General features: G+C 44.1%; 1 protein-coding gene across 7 annotated transcripts in view; it reads right to left on the bottom strand.

Moving 5' to 3' along the window:
* The window catches only part of PPEF2 (protein phosphatase with EF-hand domain 2), a 34955-nt gene extending 15642 nt beyond the window's left edge, over window positions 1-19313 (bottom strand). For 2 of the 7 annotated variants that reach the window (XM_034671672.1, XM_034671678.1), the window contains exons 1-10: window positions 13054-16376; window positions 8761-8921; window positions 8435-8639; window positions 8226-8283; window positions 7188-7363; window positions 5751-5865; window positions 4743-4789; window positions 3355-3521; window positions 2690-2726; window positions 2454-2603 (exon numbers count right to left, since the gene is read on the bottom strand). In XM_034671672.1, the coding sequence (XP_034527563.1) occupies window positions 2454-2603; window positions 2690-2726; window positions 3355-3521; window positions 4743-4789; window positions 5751-5865; window positions 7188-7363; window positions 8226-8283; window positions 8435-8639; window positions 8761-8765 (960 nt within the window). In that variant the 5' untranslated portion in view covers window positions 8766-8921; window positions 13054-16376. Of the gene's footprint in view, window positions 1-2453; window positions 2604-2689; window positions 2727-3354; window positions 3522-4742; window positions 4790-5750; window positions 5866-7187; window positions 7364-8225; window positions 8284-8434; window positions 8640-8760; window positions 8922-13053; window positions 16377-17833 lie in introns of those variants that run through there. The other 5 variants (XM_034671673.1, XM_034671675.1, XM_034671674.1 and 2 more) reach the window with 5 other exon arrangements.
* Between the last annotated feature and the right edge of the window lie 239 nt (window positions 19314-19552).

The raw sequence follows: 19552 nt of genomic DNA, 5'->3' as shown, positions 1-19552 counted from the left end.
ATTGACAAAAGAAAAACTAAGAGCTAGTTTTAGGTCCCTTGGGCCGCTCCTCCTCCATTAAGAATATGAAAGGGTTGAGATAATGGAGAAACAGAGAGGGGATTTCTAGTGAGGATTTTTGGAGGAAGCTGTTGAAAATGTTGCAGGCGCCCCCTCTTCCTCTGCTAAGGAGTTATCCTTTTCCCCTCCCAACACTGACTTTGCGGGTGCAGGGAAACATATTTCGTCTTTCAGTCACCAGACCACAAGGGGCCATAGCCAGACCTTGATAGATAGGACTTGAATCCAGAAACCTTGGCCTGGATGCAATTATTGGATGAGACCTGAGTGTGGAATCCATTGGGAGGGGATGAGCACGGCTGTGTGTGGAAAGCAGGTGTGCGTGGAAATCTGGGGAGCAACAGGGACAGACCAAGTCAGAGTGTGGCTACCCAACACCTGTCTACTCTTCTTCTTAGAAATAGAAACCCTGATTCTTACAGATACTACCTGGATTGAAGAATACACTTTCCAATCTGCCTTTCAGCTAAATGCTAACATACGACAAAATTCTGAACAGAAATATGAACAAAAATTTTGTGTACACCTGAATGTCCTTAAAGGGAAGAAGCCTGCCTTTCTTCTACTCTCTAATTTATGCTGCTAGAACATGGTCATGATGGCTGGAGCTCAGGTAGCCATGCAGCATAGGGGAGCAACAAGAGAGCAGGAAACTGGGTCCCTAGTGACTTTGGGGTGTTAACTCTACCAGCCCTGGACTGCTTGCTTCCAGTGTTCATTTACAGAAAGAAGAGATAATCATTAAGCCATTGTCATTTGAAGTTTTCTGTCACTTCAGCCAAATGTAGTTAATACCATTTCCACTTGTTGAGTAAAAATTTTGTAAGGCATGTGCACACACATTTTCATTTAATCCTCACAACAGCTAGGATATAGGCATTCATGTCCCTCTTGTATAGATTCAGAAACCGAAGTTATAATAAGTAACTTTTTCAAGGTAATATTCTATAAGTAGCAGAAACAGAATTTTTATCCATTTCTCTCCAACCTTATGGGCCATGGTGTAACCACTCACCACGCATACTCAAGGAAAAAAGAACATATTTCCATATTTCAGTGTCTGCGTGGCAGACTACCAGTGTCCAAAATCTACTTCCCCCATCTTTGTCATAGGAATGGAAACCCCAAATTTTGTGCTAGACATGGGGCCAACCAGAAGGAAGACTGCATTTCCAGCTTCCTGCCAGCAAGGTGAGGTCACGGAACTATTTTCTCAACAATGGGATGAGAGCAGAAGAGATGTATACAACTTCCTCCCTGTGTCTTTAAAGGGCAGGAATGTTCTTCCCCCCCCTTCCTTCCTCTATCCTATTGCTTGGAACACAGATGTGGTGGCAAGCCATCTTGGCCTCTACAGATGTGGGCATGGGAAAGACACCCTAAGGACAGCAGAGTAACAAGACAAAAGAAGGCTGGGTTCTTGGATAACCTAGTAAAACGAGGCTGCCGTACCAGCAAAGAACTGCATGTTCCAAGGTTCAAACCCAGGTCTGTCTGATCCAGAGCCTGGCTCTTTCATTTATGTCTCCTATAACACAGACTTAGATTAATTAGAGTTGCCTGAAGCACACTGGCTTGTGCGGTAATGAGTTCTCTGTCTTTGGAACTTCTCAGACTTATGTTGTCAAGGATGTTGCATTAGGGACCCCTGTATTTCAGAGGGTGCAGCTGGAGTACTGAAGCCAGAAGACACCATTCAAGTATAAGAGTCTGTGACTAAAAGAGAATAGAATCTTTGTTTTCTAAATTTTTACTTCCAAAGTGCAAAAGAAAAGAGAGACGTGTGGATATTGGAGTTTAATGCATTCTGCCTCTCACTCCCTCCTCCTGCTGGTTCTTGTAAATCCCCTTGAGGGGGGCACCATTTCTGGTTACCTCTGCATCTCCCCTGCCACTTTCCCTGCACATACTAAGCACTTTAAACACAGTCGTTGAGTTTAATTCAAAACTGGTCTTCATCTTTCTATCTGCCCATAGCATCCTCCCTGCTGAAGTAGCCACTCAATACATATTTGTTGAGTTTAATTGACTTATTGAGAAATAGAGTCTCCTCAGGTACAGTGCTTGAGGGGTATTTATTAGAATTGTCTAGATCAGGGATGGCGAATAGATGCTCTCGTGGCCACTCCCCACTATCACGTCTATAGCATCATGTCTATACATCACTGATAGATCACATGGCTCCTTGCACCCAGATGTGGATTCTTAATCTTCCTCCTTTTAATAGTTCAATGGCTTCTCTTAACAGCCCTTATTAGTCACCCGGAGTCAGCATGTAAGATGACATTGATTTTATGCTGCCAGTGAAACTGGGTTAAATTATTATCAACGGGGTTGTTATTATTAACTGGGTTAAATTATGGTGAAATATGCACTATTGCCTTAGTTGGTACCTTGTGCCTGTCTAATTTAGCCAAAAGCTCCAGGTCGGTCATGTCTGACACTCCACCGTGAAGAATCAGGACTTTCTCATCAACCAGAGTGGCCAGGGGAAGCCAACAGAAAACATCTTGCAGTGTTTTTAGTATTTTCTTGCCATGTGTCTGGAAAATGATATTAAGAAGATATTAAGTTTCAAGTGATACACTCATCTGAACTAAGAGAACATTTGCTTTTAAAGGTAACATACCTTATATTTATGCATCACCTCCTTGGTAAAGCCATATCTAGATTTAGAAGCAAAAATAGATATTAAATTCAGTGACAACGGTTATGATATAATTGAATTTTTATAAAAATTCATGTTCTATATACATATACTTAAATATATAGAAAAGAGACTGAAGAATAATTGCCAAAATGTTTACAATTACAGCATTATCTCAGTTCAAGAAATTATGGGATATTTTGATTTTCTTCCTTTTGCTTATCTGTATTTCTTACCTTTTCTAAAGAGTATAGATATGTGAAAAAAATTTAATGGTTTTATTAGGAGTAGGATAATGTGTTAAGTTTTAAAGAAATATTTTAAATGTCAGACATTGTGTATTCCTTTATAAAATTGGAAAACCACTTTTATTTTTTTAAAGATTTTATTTATTTATTTGATGGAGAGAGAGAGCACAAGTAGGGGGAGCAGCAGGCAGAGGGAGAAGCAGGCTCCCCGCTGAGCAAGGAGCCCAATGTGGGACTCGATCATGACCTGAACTGAAGGCAGCCACTTAACCGACGGAGCCACCCAGGCATCCCAGAAAACTACTTTTAAAAGGCACCTAACAAATCAGAAGCTCTGACAAAATAACTTTTTACAATCACAAGTAAACATCAAATACTCAAGCGTGTTTAGTTTGTTACCGTAAGTTCACCATATGGTCCTCATGGTTTCCTCGGTTAAGATGGAACTCTTTTGGGTAAACCAGCATGAAGGCGAAAAGAACCATCAGGATCTCTACTGAATCCTTGCCTCGGTCCACGAAGTCACCATTGAAGACGTAGGCCCTCTCTGGGGATGGGAGGCCATTCTTCTCAACAAGACAAGTTCGAGAAGCGGCAACAAAGGAAGGGAATAGGAAATCAGGTAGAGCCAGTGTGTATTTGACAGTCAACGTCAGATCCAACACCAATTCTGTACTTTCGGGCTCTCCTCCAAACATGAGTTGTCAACAAAAGATGGAAGTATTTTTTTATTGGTCTTATATCTCCTTTCAAGCCAGGCTGAGGTTATGACATGCTCATCAAAATAAGTGCTTTAAACAAAGCCAGAGTCTTGCCATGTGGTATGTGTAAAGGACGCCTGACTTGTGATCCAAAGGCCAGTTTTAAATTCTGGCCACAATATATTTTTTTTCAAGGTTTATTCATTTATTTGAGAGAAAGAGAAAGCACACATGAGTGAGCAGGGGGAGGGGCAAAAGGAGAGGGAGAGAGAGAATCTCAAGCAGACTTCCCACTGAGTGCAGAGCCCAACTTGGGGCTTGATCCCACGATCTAGAGATCATGACCTGAGCCAAACTCAGGAGTCAGACGCTCAACCTACTGAGCCACCCAGGCGCCCCTGGCCACAATACCTTTAGCAGCGACAACAATAGCTCTCAGATTCCTCAGGATTAAACTAAACAGTAAGTGGGAAAATGCTTTGGGAAGCACAGTGTATATGAAGTAACATTACATTAATAGGACATTCATATATGTTGTTACATGTTCTACATTTTATAACTAAAAATGGATGGGAAAATAGCTTTCAGGTGATTTGATAATCAATAATTTTCTTTTTTAAAAAGATTTTATTTATTTATTTATTTGAGAGACAGTGATCGAGAGAGAGAGAGCACAAGCTGGGGGGGAGAGGCAGAGGGAGAAGCAGACTCCCCACCAGGCAGGGAGCCCGATTTGAGGCTCGACCCCAGGACCCTGGGATCATGACCTGAGCCGAAGGCAGATGCTTAACCGACTGAGCCACCCAGGCACCCCAAAAATTTTCTTTATTTGGAAAAAAGGAAATCAATCACTAAATAATGATTCCTTCTCTTTATTAACCTCAAATATTTTAAACAGTTTACAAAAATATACTAAAATATAATACAGTGCTATCTTTTATATTATGTATTTGCTACTATGTATTTTTAATAATTTAAAATAATATTTTAAAAATCCAAGCAATAGTTAAGCATTTGTTTAATAGATACTGTATTTGAACTTCTAGAATAAGCCTCAGAGCAAGACAGGATCTTATACATTCATACCTTATAAAATATAAATATTAAGTCATCCAGCTGGCCATGTAAGTCTCCTAATAAAGACAGAAAAAGGATATCAGTTTCTATTGGTCCTTACCACTGTGTCTCATTTTTACTATAAAAAGGGAAATACCCAGAAAAATCTGACAAAGTGATGGTAACTCATTTTTCTATATGTAAGATAGGGATAAATATTAATTTCCCTTGCTGCAGGGATAGTTAATACTGAAAACAGAAAACACAATATTTGTTTTCTACATGATTATCATAAATAATAATAAAAAAAGGAAAGATAGGACACAATGGTACAGGGTTGCCAACTCCAATGAGAACTGGAGAGATTCTGCCCCACCCAGAGTAGGAAGCTTCTGTCCACTTACGGGCCCGTGTTGGGAGATTTTTCAAGAGATGTTGGAAATCTGGATTTTAATATGAAATCCTCCAATTTTCAAACGTTGGAAATTAATTTAAAAATTTTAAGAACATTCCAGGGCAAGCAAGACCCCTCTGCAGGTTGCGTGTGGCCCTCGAGGTGCCAGTTTCGGACCCCTGGTGTGTTACAGTCTGCATCCCCTACGATGTGGGACACCAGTCCAACCAGATGTGTCAACATCATGGAAAACATCAGGATGTGGAAAGAACCATGACTGACAGGATTTCTCTGGCAGAAGACCAGAAGTGGGTGGAAGGAATCATTTGCTAGGCCATTAGGGCCCCCTCAAGTAACAGGAAATAAACTGTCTTCTGACAAGGGGGGATCTGGGTATTGCAGGGATCTTGCTCTGAATGGAGAGGGTGAGTGAGGGGGCAAATCTGAATTGCCTGGGAAAACAGCAGCGGCCCGGGGCTCTTGCCCGAGAGCCCTTCGCGGCCCTGCCTCGACTTCTGTGAGGTGGAGCGAATCCACCAGGGCCGTCAGCGGGCGTCCCACCTCCCGCCAGCCTGCCTCTCCTCTCCCCGACCCGGGAGCTCTCGTTTGCGTCCAGCACGGAGCCAGCTCTGACCGGCTCTTACCGCACACAGTGACCTCCTCGCTGTAACACGTGGACACCCGGGTGATGTTTGGCAGCTGCTCCAGGTGCTTCCTGGTTTCGTGCAGAAGATTCAAGACGTAGCGAGCATGGAGCTGCTACTAGGAGGAAGAGGAGGGAGGGAACAAAACAACGCTGATATTCCTGCAGCAGAACGGGCCTTGCCTTTACTGCTTAATAACCGACCCCAATCACCCGAGACCCCAAGAGTGACCCTAGTAAACTGCCCCTGGGGCCCAATGCACGGATCCGTTTTCACCCACCTTCTGCTCTTGTTTCTGCTTTTATCATCTCCAAATATTGAGCTAATTTTCCCTTTCCTATCAACTCGATGAAAGCCTTCCTTGCCTTCCACCTGGGAGAGGTGCGTGTTTGTGCCAGCGAGGTATGAGTAAGCACATGCATGTTGATGGTACTGAGTGATCCTGACAGGACAGGGAAAACCATCCCAGCTCCTCCTGCGATGAGTTCTCTTCATATGGAAGAAAGCAAGGGCTGGAATTTGGCATAGCACCAGAATCTGACCACTTCTCACCACCTCTGCCTCTACCACCAGGGTTTCAAGCCACTGTCACCTTTTCCTGGACTGTGGCAGGACCTTGACTGGTCTCCTTGCTTCAGCCCTTGCTCCCTACCTTCTCTTCAGAAAACAGAATGATTATGTTGAAAAGCAAGCCAGATTATATCACTCCTATGCTCACTGTCTCCCCAAAAGAAGAATAAAAGCCCACCCACCCTCCTCTCTGCCTCCATCCCCTAACACTCTTCCCCGACCCCCTCCTCACCAGCCATAGTGGCCTTCCTGAGGTCCCCAAGCCATCCAGACAAAGTCCTGCCTCGTGGCCTTTCCATTTGTTCCCTCTGCCTGGAACAGTTTTCTGGAGGCATCCACAGGGTGCATTTCCTTACCACCTTTGACCTTTGCTCAGAAATGACTGTTTCCGTGGTGCCTTCCAAGACTACTCTATAAATTGCCATCTCTCCTACCTAGAACTAAGTTGATTCTTTTATATAGCTCTAATCGCCTTCTAATACACTACAGAATCTACTTATTTGTTGTTATGTAACTCTCTATCTCACAGAACGTGAGCCCTGTGAGGGCAGGAATTCGTGTCTGTCTCGCTCATGCTATAGTCCCCCTGCCCAGAGCAATGCCCACACACAGCTGTGCTCAGGAGTTACCTGTGGGATGTATGAACAAAGAAAGACTACGCGATTAGGAGGGGAGGTTTTCAATGCATAAAAACTGGCTTCTTGACTTGTACAAGGTTCTGGCTCAGCAAAGGGGGCATGGAATCTCTCCAGTGGCTCCATGACACTAACACTGTAAATCCAGGGCTCCTTCTTTTGCGTTGGGCTCTGTCTCCCTCTACATCCTACGTGGAGCTGGTGGAGACGCAGGTGCCCCGAGTGAGCTTACTTGTTTCCGTCTGAAAGCTTCCACCAGGGCAGCCGCGTGGTCCGGAAGGAGCGGGAAGGAGAGGCGTGGCCCTGTGTAATTGTCCGGGACCTCTATAGATTTGTAGTCACTGAATTTCTCCATCTCAGCGTCCTGGGGGAATCTCTCCTCAGTGAACACGCGGTTCAGGAAATCTCCTGGTCAGGACAGAGAGGGTAGGCCAGCCTGTGATCAGATGGGCAGTCCATGGGCAACACAAAGTCTTTGCCTGGACCAAGCAGGCCAGTCTGGCATCGGCTCCAACATCAAGAGGAGAAAGGAAAGGGAAAGTGACAACCGATTACGGTGGGCAGGAGGGAGAGGTGATGCTTTTATGTCAATTCCACTTAACTTTTATTTTAAAAGATTGTGCTTTATCAGACTTAGAACAGAAATTTAGGAGCTGAGGCTTGTAAGCAGGAGGAAAGGGAAAAGCCTTGGTGGAAACAAAGAGTTCACAGGCACTTCTGGTGCACTGGGTGAGCATGGCAGAAGCCATCAGAGCTCCCAGGGCCCTTCAGGCAAAGGTCCACCGAGAGCCTCTGCATCTCTGGCCCGGGAGCTCGGCAGGCCAGAAATGCTGTGGAATTAACAACTTTCTGATCCACCCAGCCCAGGAGCCTTCACCCAGTGAGCCTCAGGAGCTGGTATATGAAGACTCGCGTTCTCTGCCTTCAGTGGGATCATTCCAAGGCATGGGTTTTGCACTATTTCCCAGACACACTGAGTTGCTGGCTTAGTAGCACCCCCCCCTTTACTGGGGGTCTTCCCTTCCCTGAATTGATTCCCCACTCCCTCCCCACCCCCCACTGTTTCCTGCATTTAACAAATAAACTCCTTGCACCCAGATTCTTGTCTTCAGCTGTGCTCCTGGGAAAACCTAGAAGCTGCCATTGATTCGTCAGCCTCCTTGCTCGTTCCCCGGCTGTCACCAGATCTAGGCTTCCTCTGGCTCCCCACTCGGTTTGCTATCTATGAGCCTGAGACAGGACAATGTGCTGCAGAGCAGCTCGTACTCACGCTCATGGTTGCTGCTGGGCGTAAAGTGCTCCACCAGGTAGCTGAAGAAGTCATGGAGCTGCAGGAGAACCAAGGACTCGGCTTTAGAGACGAGTGCAAAGAGAACCAGGAGGGGTCCCGATCAGCCGCACCCTCTGGGCTCCAGGGCCTTGCTGCCCCTGGGCTGGAAGGCAGAGCCCCAGGTGACCCCGCCCCCCATCCCTCCGCACCTTGACCTGGTCTTGCTGACCCGCATACTCGATCGACTGGAAGATGCGCCAGGTGCAATGCCGCCTCATCTCCAGGCGTGCCACGTAGCGCCGGTACCATCTCTGGATGAGGGCTGCTGCCCTGAAGGCTGCGGCGGGGATGGAGAAGCGAGCCTGTGAGCCGGGACTCCCGGGGCCAGGCGGGAGACGAAGGGCACCTCTCCTACTGTAGGGGCAAGATGGTGGGGAAAGCGCCACCCATTGCTGCCAGTAGGAAGGATTTGCCTTACCACCAGCTGGGGTGCTCCTTTCCCTACTCCCACCCCCCGCCCCCCCTTCATCCTTACCTCATGGTTATACCACTATCACTGGAGGTTTACTGGAATTCCTACTTTTTGCTGAAAACGCTATGTGTAGAGGTGGAAGGTTGGATTGCCGCGTTCTCAAGAAATGCAACCTGGAGAGGTTTCAAGCGTGATGCACCCTTGAAGAGTGAGATAATGCAGGGCTGGAAGGTGGGGGGGGGACATTGTGACATTATAACAACAGGCCGGATATCAGGCATCCTGGGTTCTAGGCCTGGAAGTGCCCTCATCAGCTATGTGGCTTCCCAGGAATTTTACCTTCCTGGGCCTCAATGTCCCCATCTGGAAATGGGGATGGACTAGAGGACTGAGGAAAACACAACAGACAAACACACAGATGACTGCCTAGAATGTCAGGGGGCAGTAAGTGCTTGCTGGGCCCTGCATTTGCTACCCCCAGCCTTGCAATAGCCCTGCGGGCTGTCAGTGGCCCCATCACGGACTTGGGTGACCGCACTGACCATCAGATCTGCAGGCAGCCTTTGGGCTCCTCCTTCTGCCAGGCCCTGTGCTGGGTGACCGCGTCCGCAGGGTGGCGTGAGGAGGTTTACTTCTTCCTATGAGCCTTAGGACCCGTGGTCAGGGACTGCTGCCAGAGAAGAGAGCAGCTGTTTACATAAATAACTAGGTTCTTCTTAAGCTCCTGGGCCTGAATGTGCCACTGGTGATGAATGGAGTATTTGTGGATAAAGCGGGATTAAAAAGGAAACCCTGCAGGTTAATTCAGGTCAACCTCGTGAGCAGTAGACAGATTGATTTAATACATTTAGCTTGCATTAGAGAGCTAATAGAATTCTGGCTGATTTCCCTAAGAGGAAAGTCACTGGTAGAGTGGGAAAAGAGAACCGGGGAGGAGCTTAAGCAAAGCTGAATGTGATTTCCTGTGACCAAAAATGTCAAACTGTAGCTATTTCTCAGAAGCCCTTACCAAACACTCAGTGGCGAGGCTGCAGCTCTACGGACTAAGGTCTGTACGTCCGTGTTCAGAACGCTGAATGCAACGTCCCAAGTGCTACAGACCTTCTGGAAACTGATGGGAAGCACAGATATCTGGACCTCACCCTAGAACTACAGCACGAGACTCTCTACAGGGAACCAGGGACCTTCAGGTTTCACAAGCTCCACGCGTGATTCTTACGGCCCATGAGGTGTAAGCAATATTGAGGAGTATCGGGACCACCAAGGTTCTGTGAAAATGTTGTTTGCTGGCACCTTGCTTCAACATTTGAGGGCGATGCTGCCAACTAGACATATTTCTGTCCTCAGTCTTGCTTGACTCCTTAGGGCCGAGAGAGCAGGCAATGCCTTTTTCTTACCTTTTTCTCCTGCCCCGTCCTGTCAGGGGTCTGGGTTACCTTTAACTGAGACAGGGGCTGTGAGGTGCAGGAGAGTCTAAGGCCCTCTGCCCCCTCCTTCCCAACAGCACAGTCCAGCACGCTTGGGCTCCTCTTGCTCCAGCTTTGTGTGGACTAGATCCGAGGGTACAAGTTACAAACGTGCCTGGCTGTTAAAACTCCATATTGAGAACAAGGCAACTACATGGAGAAAGAAAGGTGAAGGGGCACCAAGGCACCAGAGAGCAAATAAAGAGCTGTCTTAGAATACAGCTCCAGGGGTGCCTGGCTGGCGTAGTCGGTAGAGCATGCGACTCTTTTTTTCCTTTCCTTTTCTTTCTTTTTTCTTTCTTTAAGTAGGCTCCACGCGCAATGTGGGGCTTGAACTCACAACCCTGAGATCAAAAGTCACGTGCTCCACCAACTGAGCCAGCCAGGCATCCCTAGAGCATGCAACTCTTGATCTCAGGGGTGTGAGTTTGAGCTCCACACTGGCTGTTGAGATTACTTTAAAAATAAAATCTTTAGGGGTTCCTGGGTGGCTCAGTTGGTTAAGCGTCTGCTTTGGCTCAGGTCATGATCTCAGGGTCCTGGGATCGAGTCCCGTGTCAGGCTCCCTGCTCAGCAAGAGTCTGCTTCTCGCTCTCCCTCTGCCCCTCCCCCCTGCTCATGTGCTCTCTCTCTCTCTCTAATAAATAAATAAAATCTTAAAAAAAGAAAGAAAGAAAGAAAGAAAGAAAGAAAGAAAGAAAGAAAGAAAGAAAGAAATAGCAAGAGCCTCAAGCCCCAACTACCCAGAGAATCATGGACAAACCACCCAGCTGGGCCCTTTGCAAATTCCAGACCCACAAAATCACGAGCAGATAAAATTGTTGTCTTAAGCCACTAAGTTCTGGGGTAGTTTGTTATGCAGCAATAGATAATTGGAACAGGAATTATATAAATGCTTTACAAAGTTATAAAACAAATTTAAAGCAAAATGAAAAATAAATCCATCCCCAAAGATTAAAAGCAAAAGTTTAGGGACACCTGGGTGGCTCAGTCAGTTAAGTGTCCAACTCTTGATTTTGACTCAGGTAATAATCTCAGAGTGGTGAGACTGAGCCGATGTCCGTCTCCATGCTGAGCATTGAGCCTGCTTAAGATTCTCTCTCCCTCTGCCTTTTCCCCTCCCCCACAACTCATACATGTGCTCTCGCTCTCTCTCTTAAAAAAAACACAAAAGTTAAATAAGTAAATCTAACCTTACATAAGTTAGAAACACAGAAGGGAGTTATTTCAAATTACTCGAGAATTCAGTAATTTGTACATCCCCAGTGGATATATCAAAAGGACAAAAAGAACTACAAAGAAATCTTAAAGAGTTTTCAGCAATCACATTGTTTATAATTGTATTGTTACTATTCTGAAACTATTACTTATATACGGTAGGATAGAGTAAATAGCACTATTTTAATGTCATTAGAGAAAAAGATTTTTCATAAAGAGATAGATGTAATATCAAGGCTGTTAAGTAAAAATACTGTGTTCCTAAATAAAATTGGTCATTGTGGTTTTTTTTCTCTAACTAACACATATTTTCTGGATTTGTTCACTGAAAAGGTATAGAAAGGTGTAGGCCAACCAGGAAGCAATGAACACCCCATACCCTAAAGAAGTAGCTACTCTGGGGCCAGAAAGGTGCAAGATGACCCTGAGACATATTGTCAAGCTAGACAGCAAGGAAGCCATGAGCTTACAGAGGTGCACCATATAAACAAGGTGTAATCACTATGCCCCCTGCTTTCCTCCTACAGACCTTGGCAGCCTCTCCTCAGCCTCCTTTCCTGACTTATCTTCTACCTGGTGCTTAAGCCCGGGAGTCCTTCATGGCTCTGTCGTAGGCCCTGGTCTCTGATCTGTCTTTACTCTCCCCCTAGGGTACTTCAGGGACCCCATGGCCTCAACCACCACATAACATTCTGATGCCTTCCAATGCATATCTCTCCAGCCCAATCTTGCCCCCAAAATGCAGATGTGAATATGCACCCACCTTCTCAGTACTTCCACCTGCATGTCTCACGGACACCTCAACCCCAGCACGTATGAACTCATCATCTTCCCTCTAGTCCGAGTTGGTTCTCCTCCACTATCTTTATGGCAGTAACTGGCATTAATTCCTGCCCAGTCTTATAGCCAGAAAACTGGAAGTCATTCTTGATCCATCCTTCTCCCTCACCCCATACATCTACTCAGTTGGATCCTGTCAATTCGACCTCCTGAATATTGTTGGATTTCATCCTCTTCCTTCCGTCTCTGCTGCCAACAACCCTGGACCAAGGTATCATCATCTCTTGCTTAAATGACTAGTAGCTTCTGGACTGTTCCTTCTTCTAACTCCCTCCAATCCCTTCTTCATGGGAGTTGGAGGTCTTTTAAATGAGATATACATATCTCACTATAAACTCCCTATATTGAATTCTTCAATGGTTCTTTATGCCTTTAGGATAATGTTTAAAATCCAATAGCTCCTGAGTGATCTGGGCTTTGCCTACCTTCGCAGCCTCATGTCACACCGTCTTCCCTCTCGTTCACGTCAGACCATTCAGTTCCTCGAATATGACTCGCTCCTTTCTACCTCATGTCCCTTGTACCTGAAATGCTCTTTCATCTGCTTGTTGCCCAATTTTATTTCATTCACTTGTGCATGTATAATTTGGAATAAGTCCTAGTGGGCAACACTGACTCCTCAGCACACTTAACTAGGTCAAATATAGTTCACCACCTCCTAAGATATTCAGCTGACATTCTGGCGGTCTCGTCATAAGGATGAGAAGCTGATTTTCAAGAGTTGCCTGAGAAGAAATATAATGATTTCCTTCTTCTGTTCTGAGAAGCCCCTTTCTATGCAATGTAGTTGCTGGGGTACCTACAGCTAGTTTGGGAGTTGGGAAACACATACCTTTCTCTGCATTCTGGAAAGCAAAGTGACGTTGGTTTGAGGTACCGCTTCCCATAGTGTAGGTACAAGGTTTCTGTAGGACACAGATAGCAGGTCAGAGGAAGAGCAAGTTGTTTGCACAAAAGGAAGAGTGAATCTGAAAGGGAATTCAGGCAGAGTATTAGTTCAGGTAGACCAAGTTATCTATGGACCTTGTCTCCCACATCATAAAAAACGTGTCTGTGCATGAGGTGTTCCTCCCCTGAAAATTCCATTTGTCACCTCACCTCTCTCCAATGTTTCCATCCTTTCTACTAGCTTTTCCTTTTCACTCTAGAAACATTCTGAAGTCTCTTCTCTTACAATCTCAAAGCTATTCACCACCATCATCATCCTTTGACTCCTATATCCCTTTAGCTACCAGCCAGTCCCCCTTTTCTTCTCATTCAGTCTTCTCTCAAGAGTAGACTACATATTTTTTCCTTAATTCCTCTTAAAACCACTTTTTATCTTACCTATTGATCAAAAGCTTTCATGCTGATTGTCTCCAATGCCTTTTCAATCTTATCTTGCCCATACAGCAAAACCGTCTGTCTCCACAAGCCCCACCTTGATCAAAATTCTACTCCTTGGGGGCGCCTGGGTGGCACAGCGGTTAAGCGTCTGCCTTCGGCTCAGGGCGTGATCCCGGTGTTATGGGATCGAGCCCCACATCAGGCTCTTCTGCTATGAGCCTGCTTCTTCCTCTCCCACTCCCCCTGCTTGTGTTCCCTCTCTCGCTGGCTGTCTCTCTCTGTCGAATAAATAAATAAAATCTTTAAAAAAAAAATTCTACTCCTTGGTTTTCCATGATGGTGGACTCCCTTGCATTTGCTCTACCTCTCTGACTATCTCTTTCCTTTTTGAGCTCACTTTTCTCTATCCTTTAATGCCCATTTTTATTTGTCCTCTAGTCTCAAATGTCAGGTCTCCTCACCATGAACATGGTCCCTGGATGACTGAATCAATATCACATATTCAACTATCGCTTCCTACCTCTCAAATCTATATCTCCCTCCCAGATTATCCATATACGTCAGCCCCATATACCCAGCTTCCTGCTAAACTTTCAATGGGGTGCCTCAGACTCCACGTACCACAAACAGAACTCATCTCCTTAAAAGCTAACTCTTCCAGCCTCATCTCTCTTCTTTGCTTGCTTCAAACTCTGCTCTTTGACTACCATGACCTATGCGTTTTTGTTCTGACCTGGAATATTCTTCCTATCCCACCCCTCTTGCCTAACTTGGCTAACTTTACTCATTCCTTAAGGCTCACTTTGGGCATCACCTTAGGGAAGCCAATTTGACAGGCCCCACCTGTGAGCTCCTGAATATCTTATTCACATGTCCATCACTGCAATAATATAGTTTCCTATTTTCTGTCACTATTAGACTACCAGTTCCTTGAGAGCAAGGACTGTGTGGGAGCAAATTCATCATTATAGCTCTAGAAATTGGCATGGATCTGACATGTGGCAGGGATTCAATAAATACTAATTGAATAAACTTTTTATTTTTACTTTATTTATTTATTTATTTATTTATTTATTGCCACGTTTATTTTTATACAACAGACACTAATCCTTTTCTAGCTCCTTTTCAGGAAGCAACATGAGATGTACTGAGTTAATGTTGAGAGTGGATTGCACATCTATATTTTTCCCCTCCCTCATATCTACCCCACTCTACTTCCTCTATTTTTAAAGGTTATTTTATTGGGGACTGTCAAACAGTTATTATCTTTTCCCTTGCAAATCAAAGAGAAGTCTCACCTTGCTTATGTTGGTTAGCTTATTTTGACTAAATAATCAAGGAAAAAAAGACTATGATCTCTTTTGTGTGTGTGTGCAAAATGATTCCCAGAAGTAAGAGATATCATGAAACCAGAATCTGAGTAATGGGTCAAAATGAGTATCCATCACGACCAAATCAACCCAACTTTCCCAGACACCTGAGCAGTCTTAGAGCTGAAAGGGGGGCATCAGCAATGACTGAGTCCTCCAATTCACAACTTGTTCTGGTAATCGGTAACCTGCCTAAGGAGACACGTTGTGTGATAAAGTGTTCGGGTTTTGGAAGTGCCCAGATGCAGGGGAGAATTCCAGCTCAGCTTTTCACTAGACCTGGGTCGCTTAACCTCCCATAAACTCAGTTTTCTCATCTCTCTCTATATATGTTTGAGAATAATAAGTAATGTATTTAAAGTGTTCTTGGTATATGGTAGAATCTCAATATATGTTGCTAAATTGGATCTGATATATTTATTTTAAAATATCAGTAACCAAAAACATGTCTCTGGCTCAAATTTAGGAGGCAGTAAAAGACATACTATCTCAATACAGCATTGTTGTGAACTGAATGTGTGCCCCACAAATTCACAAATTGAAGTCCCAACTCTCAATGTGATGGTATTTGGAGGTGGGGCTTTGGGGAGGTCATTAGGTTTAGGTGAGGACATGAGGGTGGTGACCACATGATGGGATAAGTGTCCTTATAAGAAGAGGAAGAGAGACTAGATCTCTCTCTCTCTCTCTCATTCTCTGCCATGTGAGCAAGGAGGTGGCCATCTGCAAGCCAAGAAGAGGGCACTCAAAACAAATCAGATCTGCTGGCGTCTTGATCCTGGACTGCTCAGCCTCCAGAACTGTGAGAAATAAATACATGTTGGTTGAACCACCCACCTGTGGTATTTTGTCATGGCAGCCCTAGCTGACCAAGACAAGCATAAAGTGATTACTTCTGGGTTTAAGACTGTTATTATTAAATAAGTTCTCTTTTGCCTTTTAGGCACCTTGTTTCTTATGAGTTTATAAGTCCAAAAATGGTGGCAGAATAAGGGAAATTTGTCTGTCACCTATTCTATAAAAAAGATGCTGAGATAGAAATATGACACTGCCACAGAGGGAGAAAGGAGCAACTATCATGGGTTGATAAACTATTGGAAACAACCTGTGGGGATGAAAGAAAGGAAGACTCTCCGCAGGCAGCACAACCACTTGTAATTAGCCCTGGTCATCAAGGCAAAAAGGACGCGCCTTCATACATTGTGGAAGGGTGCAGGGTGCACCCAGACATCGGGATGGTGCGTGGATGGTGGTAGCTCCATTACAGGGTTGTGACAGGGGTGAAATGAGGTTTTATATGAAGAGAACTTTGCAAATGTTTGCACTGTCATGAAAATCATAGATGAGAAAACTTTTTAAATGACGCCCTCAGAAATCTCTTAAAATATCTCTCTCCTGCGGGCATCTGGGTGGCTCAGTCGGTTAAGTGGCCCACTCTTGTTTTCTGCTCAGGTCATGATCTCAGGGTGGTGAGATCGAGCCCCATGTAAGCCCTGAGTGGGGATCCGTGCCCAGCAGGGAGTCTACTCAGGATTCTCTCTTTCCCTCTGCTCCTCCCCCCACCTCCTACTTGTGCATTCTCTCTCCCCAAAATAATAACCACCTTAAATATTTTATCAGTACAGAATTAAGAAAATACATCATGGTACATTAGAAGTGGAATGGAACATTATCCAGCCATGACAAAGAACAAGGCAAATCTCTATGTAATGGTATGAAAATATCCCCAAGATAAATCATTACATGAAGAAAAGTAAATTGCAGAGGAGTATGCTTACCATGATCTCATCTATAAAAAAATATATCAGTAAGTGTAAAATCAAATAGCATACACCAAACTGTTAATAGTGATTATCTCTGGGGAATGAGCTTATGTGACAAACTTTCATTTTTAACTTATATAGTTTTATTATAACTTTGATAATTAAAAATCAATAAACTATATTTTCTAAGAATTTTTCCATATAAGAAAGAAATTGGAAAGTGGCTCTGACTAAATAGGTATCACATATGGCTGCCTTAATAGAAGAAAGTGGTATCATCCACAGATCTGCAAAGAACATTCTAGAAGTCACTAAGAAAATTGAATGGAAAGGAGAACTAAAATAATTCTCAAGGGAAAAAGTGAAAGTTTCATAAAACCAAACATGGAAAATGAGCCGATGTAGTCTCAGAGTGTTGAATCAACACCTTTCAGTAATGACTAACTGATTTCCTGCTAGTGATTCCCCGGCTGAGCCATCTTCTCAGGTAATTGAGACCACCTAATTGAGACCCTGTCCTTCTAGGATTTGACTTAGCATCATCCATACCTGACATTATCATTTTTTAAAAAAATGCTGGAGGGCACTTGGGTGGCTCAAATGGTTGAGCATCAGACTCTTGGTTCCAGCTCCAGTTATGATCTCCTGGTCCTGGGATGGAGCACCGCATTGGCTCTGCACTGGGCACCGAGTCGGCTTTGGATTCTCTCCCCCCACCCCCACCCCCCACCCCCATGCTTGCTCACCTGCCTGCATGCTCTCTCTCCAAAATAAATAGAATCTTAAAAAACAAAATGTTGGTAATTGTTTATCTTCCCACTAAGTGAACCTCAAAACACACACAGCAAAGACCTTCCCTGGGTGAGTCGGTAACAGGGACTTTTCTCTGACCTCTGTCCTCAAACCAAACCTGTATTTATTTCCTGTGTAAGCACATGTGTCTGTTGGCCTCGTTTCTGTACTTTAGGCTAGAAAGAAAGCTCTTACCGTCTTTGGTATTCTTTACTATGACACATAAGGAAGGGGAAGCCTCTTTAACACACAGGTGTGACTTCCATCCTGTCTTCCGAGTTGGCTGAGGGATCCCTGGCTGATGCAATTTCTTCCAGACCTACAGGTCTGGTAAAGAAGGCGCAGGCCCAGGCTGGCATACCTTCTCCCAGAAAGGCAGTGAGGATGTCCACAGCTGCAGCCAAGCGTTCAGGGCTCCCTGCCTCACGGCCGTAGGCACCTCTTAACCTCGATCAGATCAGGCCTGCGAGGAGGATTTGAAAGGGGAGGTCTCCCTGACACCTAGGCCCACTCCTGAAGACAGTTTCTCCCTGGCTCTCTCCCGCCCTAGCCTGGGGCCTAAGCCTTCTTACTCTTCCAGATTAGGAGGCTGTGTTTCCCAAGACACGTCTGTGCAGCCTGAGCTCCTTAACCCAGAAATAGAAGAGTGCTGACCACACAGGGCATGAGGCTCAGAGCCGTCTGGCCCCGGGGTCCTCCCTGCAGGCCCCCAGGACACCAGGCCCTCTTTCCTGGCTTTTCTCTGTTCGCAAAACATGATGGAAATATCTTGCCTTTTCTTGTTCACTTCTCCTATGTTCTTCATTTACTTTTCTTAGGCCATAACATAAACTATTAATATATTAAAATATCAATCACTATTCCCAGACAACTTACTTTGTCAATTAATCTAAGATGCTCATGTGTATGCTGGTAGGTACTAAATGTGCCATGGGACTCTGCAAAGAAATTTATACTTTATTTGCATCTATTTAGTAGGTCAGGCTTATTGTTATTCAAATCCTCTTTATCTTTATGTATTCTTCCCTATCTGTTCATCTTGGAAAAAAACGTTTTGAAGATTTCTATGACAAATAACAGAGTTAGCCATTTATCTTTGGGTTTCTGAATCTTCGCATTGTGTTTTGCAGCTCTGTTTAAACATATATTGAATCATATAAAATTGCCATTATATAATTATATATTTGTAATAAATGAAGGCTTATGGGTGTGTTTCTTGGTAGAGGGTGATTTATCAAAATAAAACATCACTGTCAAAATCCATTTTGGCTTGAAATCTCTTTTGTCTGATACTGGTATTTTCACATTGACTCACTTTCGTTAGTGGTTGAGTGCTAACACTTCCAAGTTCACTAAAAGTTAAAAGACTGATAAAATCCTTTATTATTCAGAGTATGAGAAAAGGAGCCTCTCCATACACTACTGATGGGGATGTAAATTGTTTCACTTTGTTGGAATTAAACTAGATTAAATTTTAATTGTGATTTATTAAATTATGTACTTATTTTTTAGCTGAATAACATTTACATTCTTTTAAAAATATTTTTTATGTAAATATAGTTGATACACAATGTTACATTAGTTTCAGGTGTACAACATAGTGATTTAACAATTCTGCACGTTATGCTGTGCTCACAAGTGTAGCTACCAACTGTTACCATGCAACACTATTACAGTATCATTGACTGCATTCCCTATATTGTGCCTTTTTTTCCTCGTGATTTATTCATTCTGTAATTGGAAACTTGTATCTCCTACTCCCCTTTACCTGTTTTGTCCATCCTCCCGCCCCCTTCCTCTCTGGCAACCAATAGTTTTTTCTCTATATTTACAGGTCTGATTCTGCTGTTTTGTTTTTTATATGAGTGAAATCATATGGTATTTGTTTTTCTCAATATGATTTATTTCACTTAGTATAACACTCTCTAGGTCCATCTATGTTATCTCAAATGGCACAATCTTATCCTTTTTTATGGCTGTGTAATATTCCATCAACCATCTATACCTTTTCTTCCTTACCCATCCATCTATCCGTAGACACTTAGGTTGCCCCCTCCCATATCTTGATTATTGTTAATAA

This window comes from Ailuropoda melanoleuca, chromosome 11, assembly GCF_002007445.2.
Source record: "Ailuropoda melanoleuca isolate Jingjing chromosome 11, ASM200744v2, whole genome shotgun sequence".
Lineage (NCBI taxonomy): Eukaryota > Metazoa > Chordata > Mammalia > Carnivora > Ursidae > Ailuropoda > Ailuropoda melanoleuca.
Note: the sequence above shows the minus strand (reverse complement) of the source record. Positions and strands in the feature narration are given on the sequence as shown.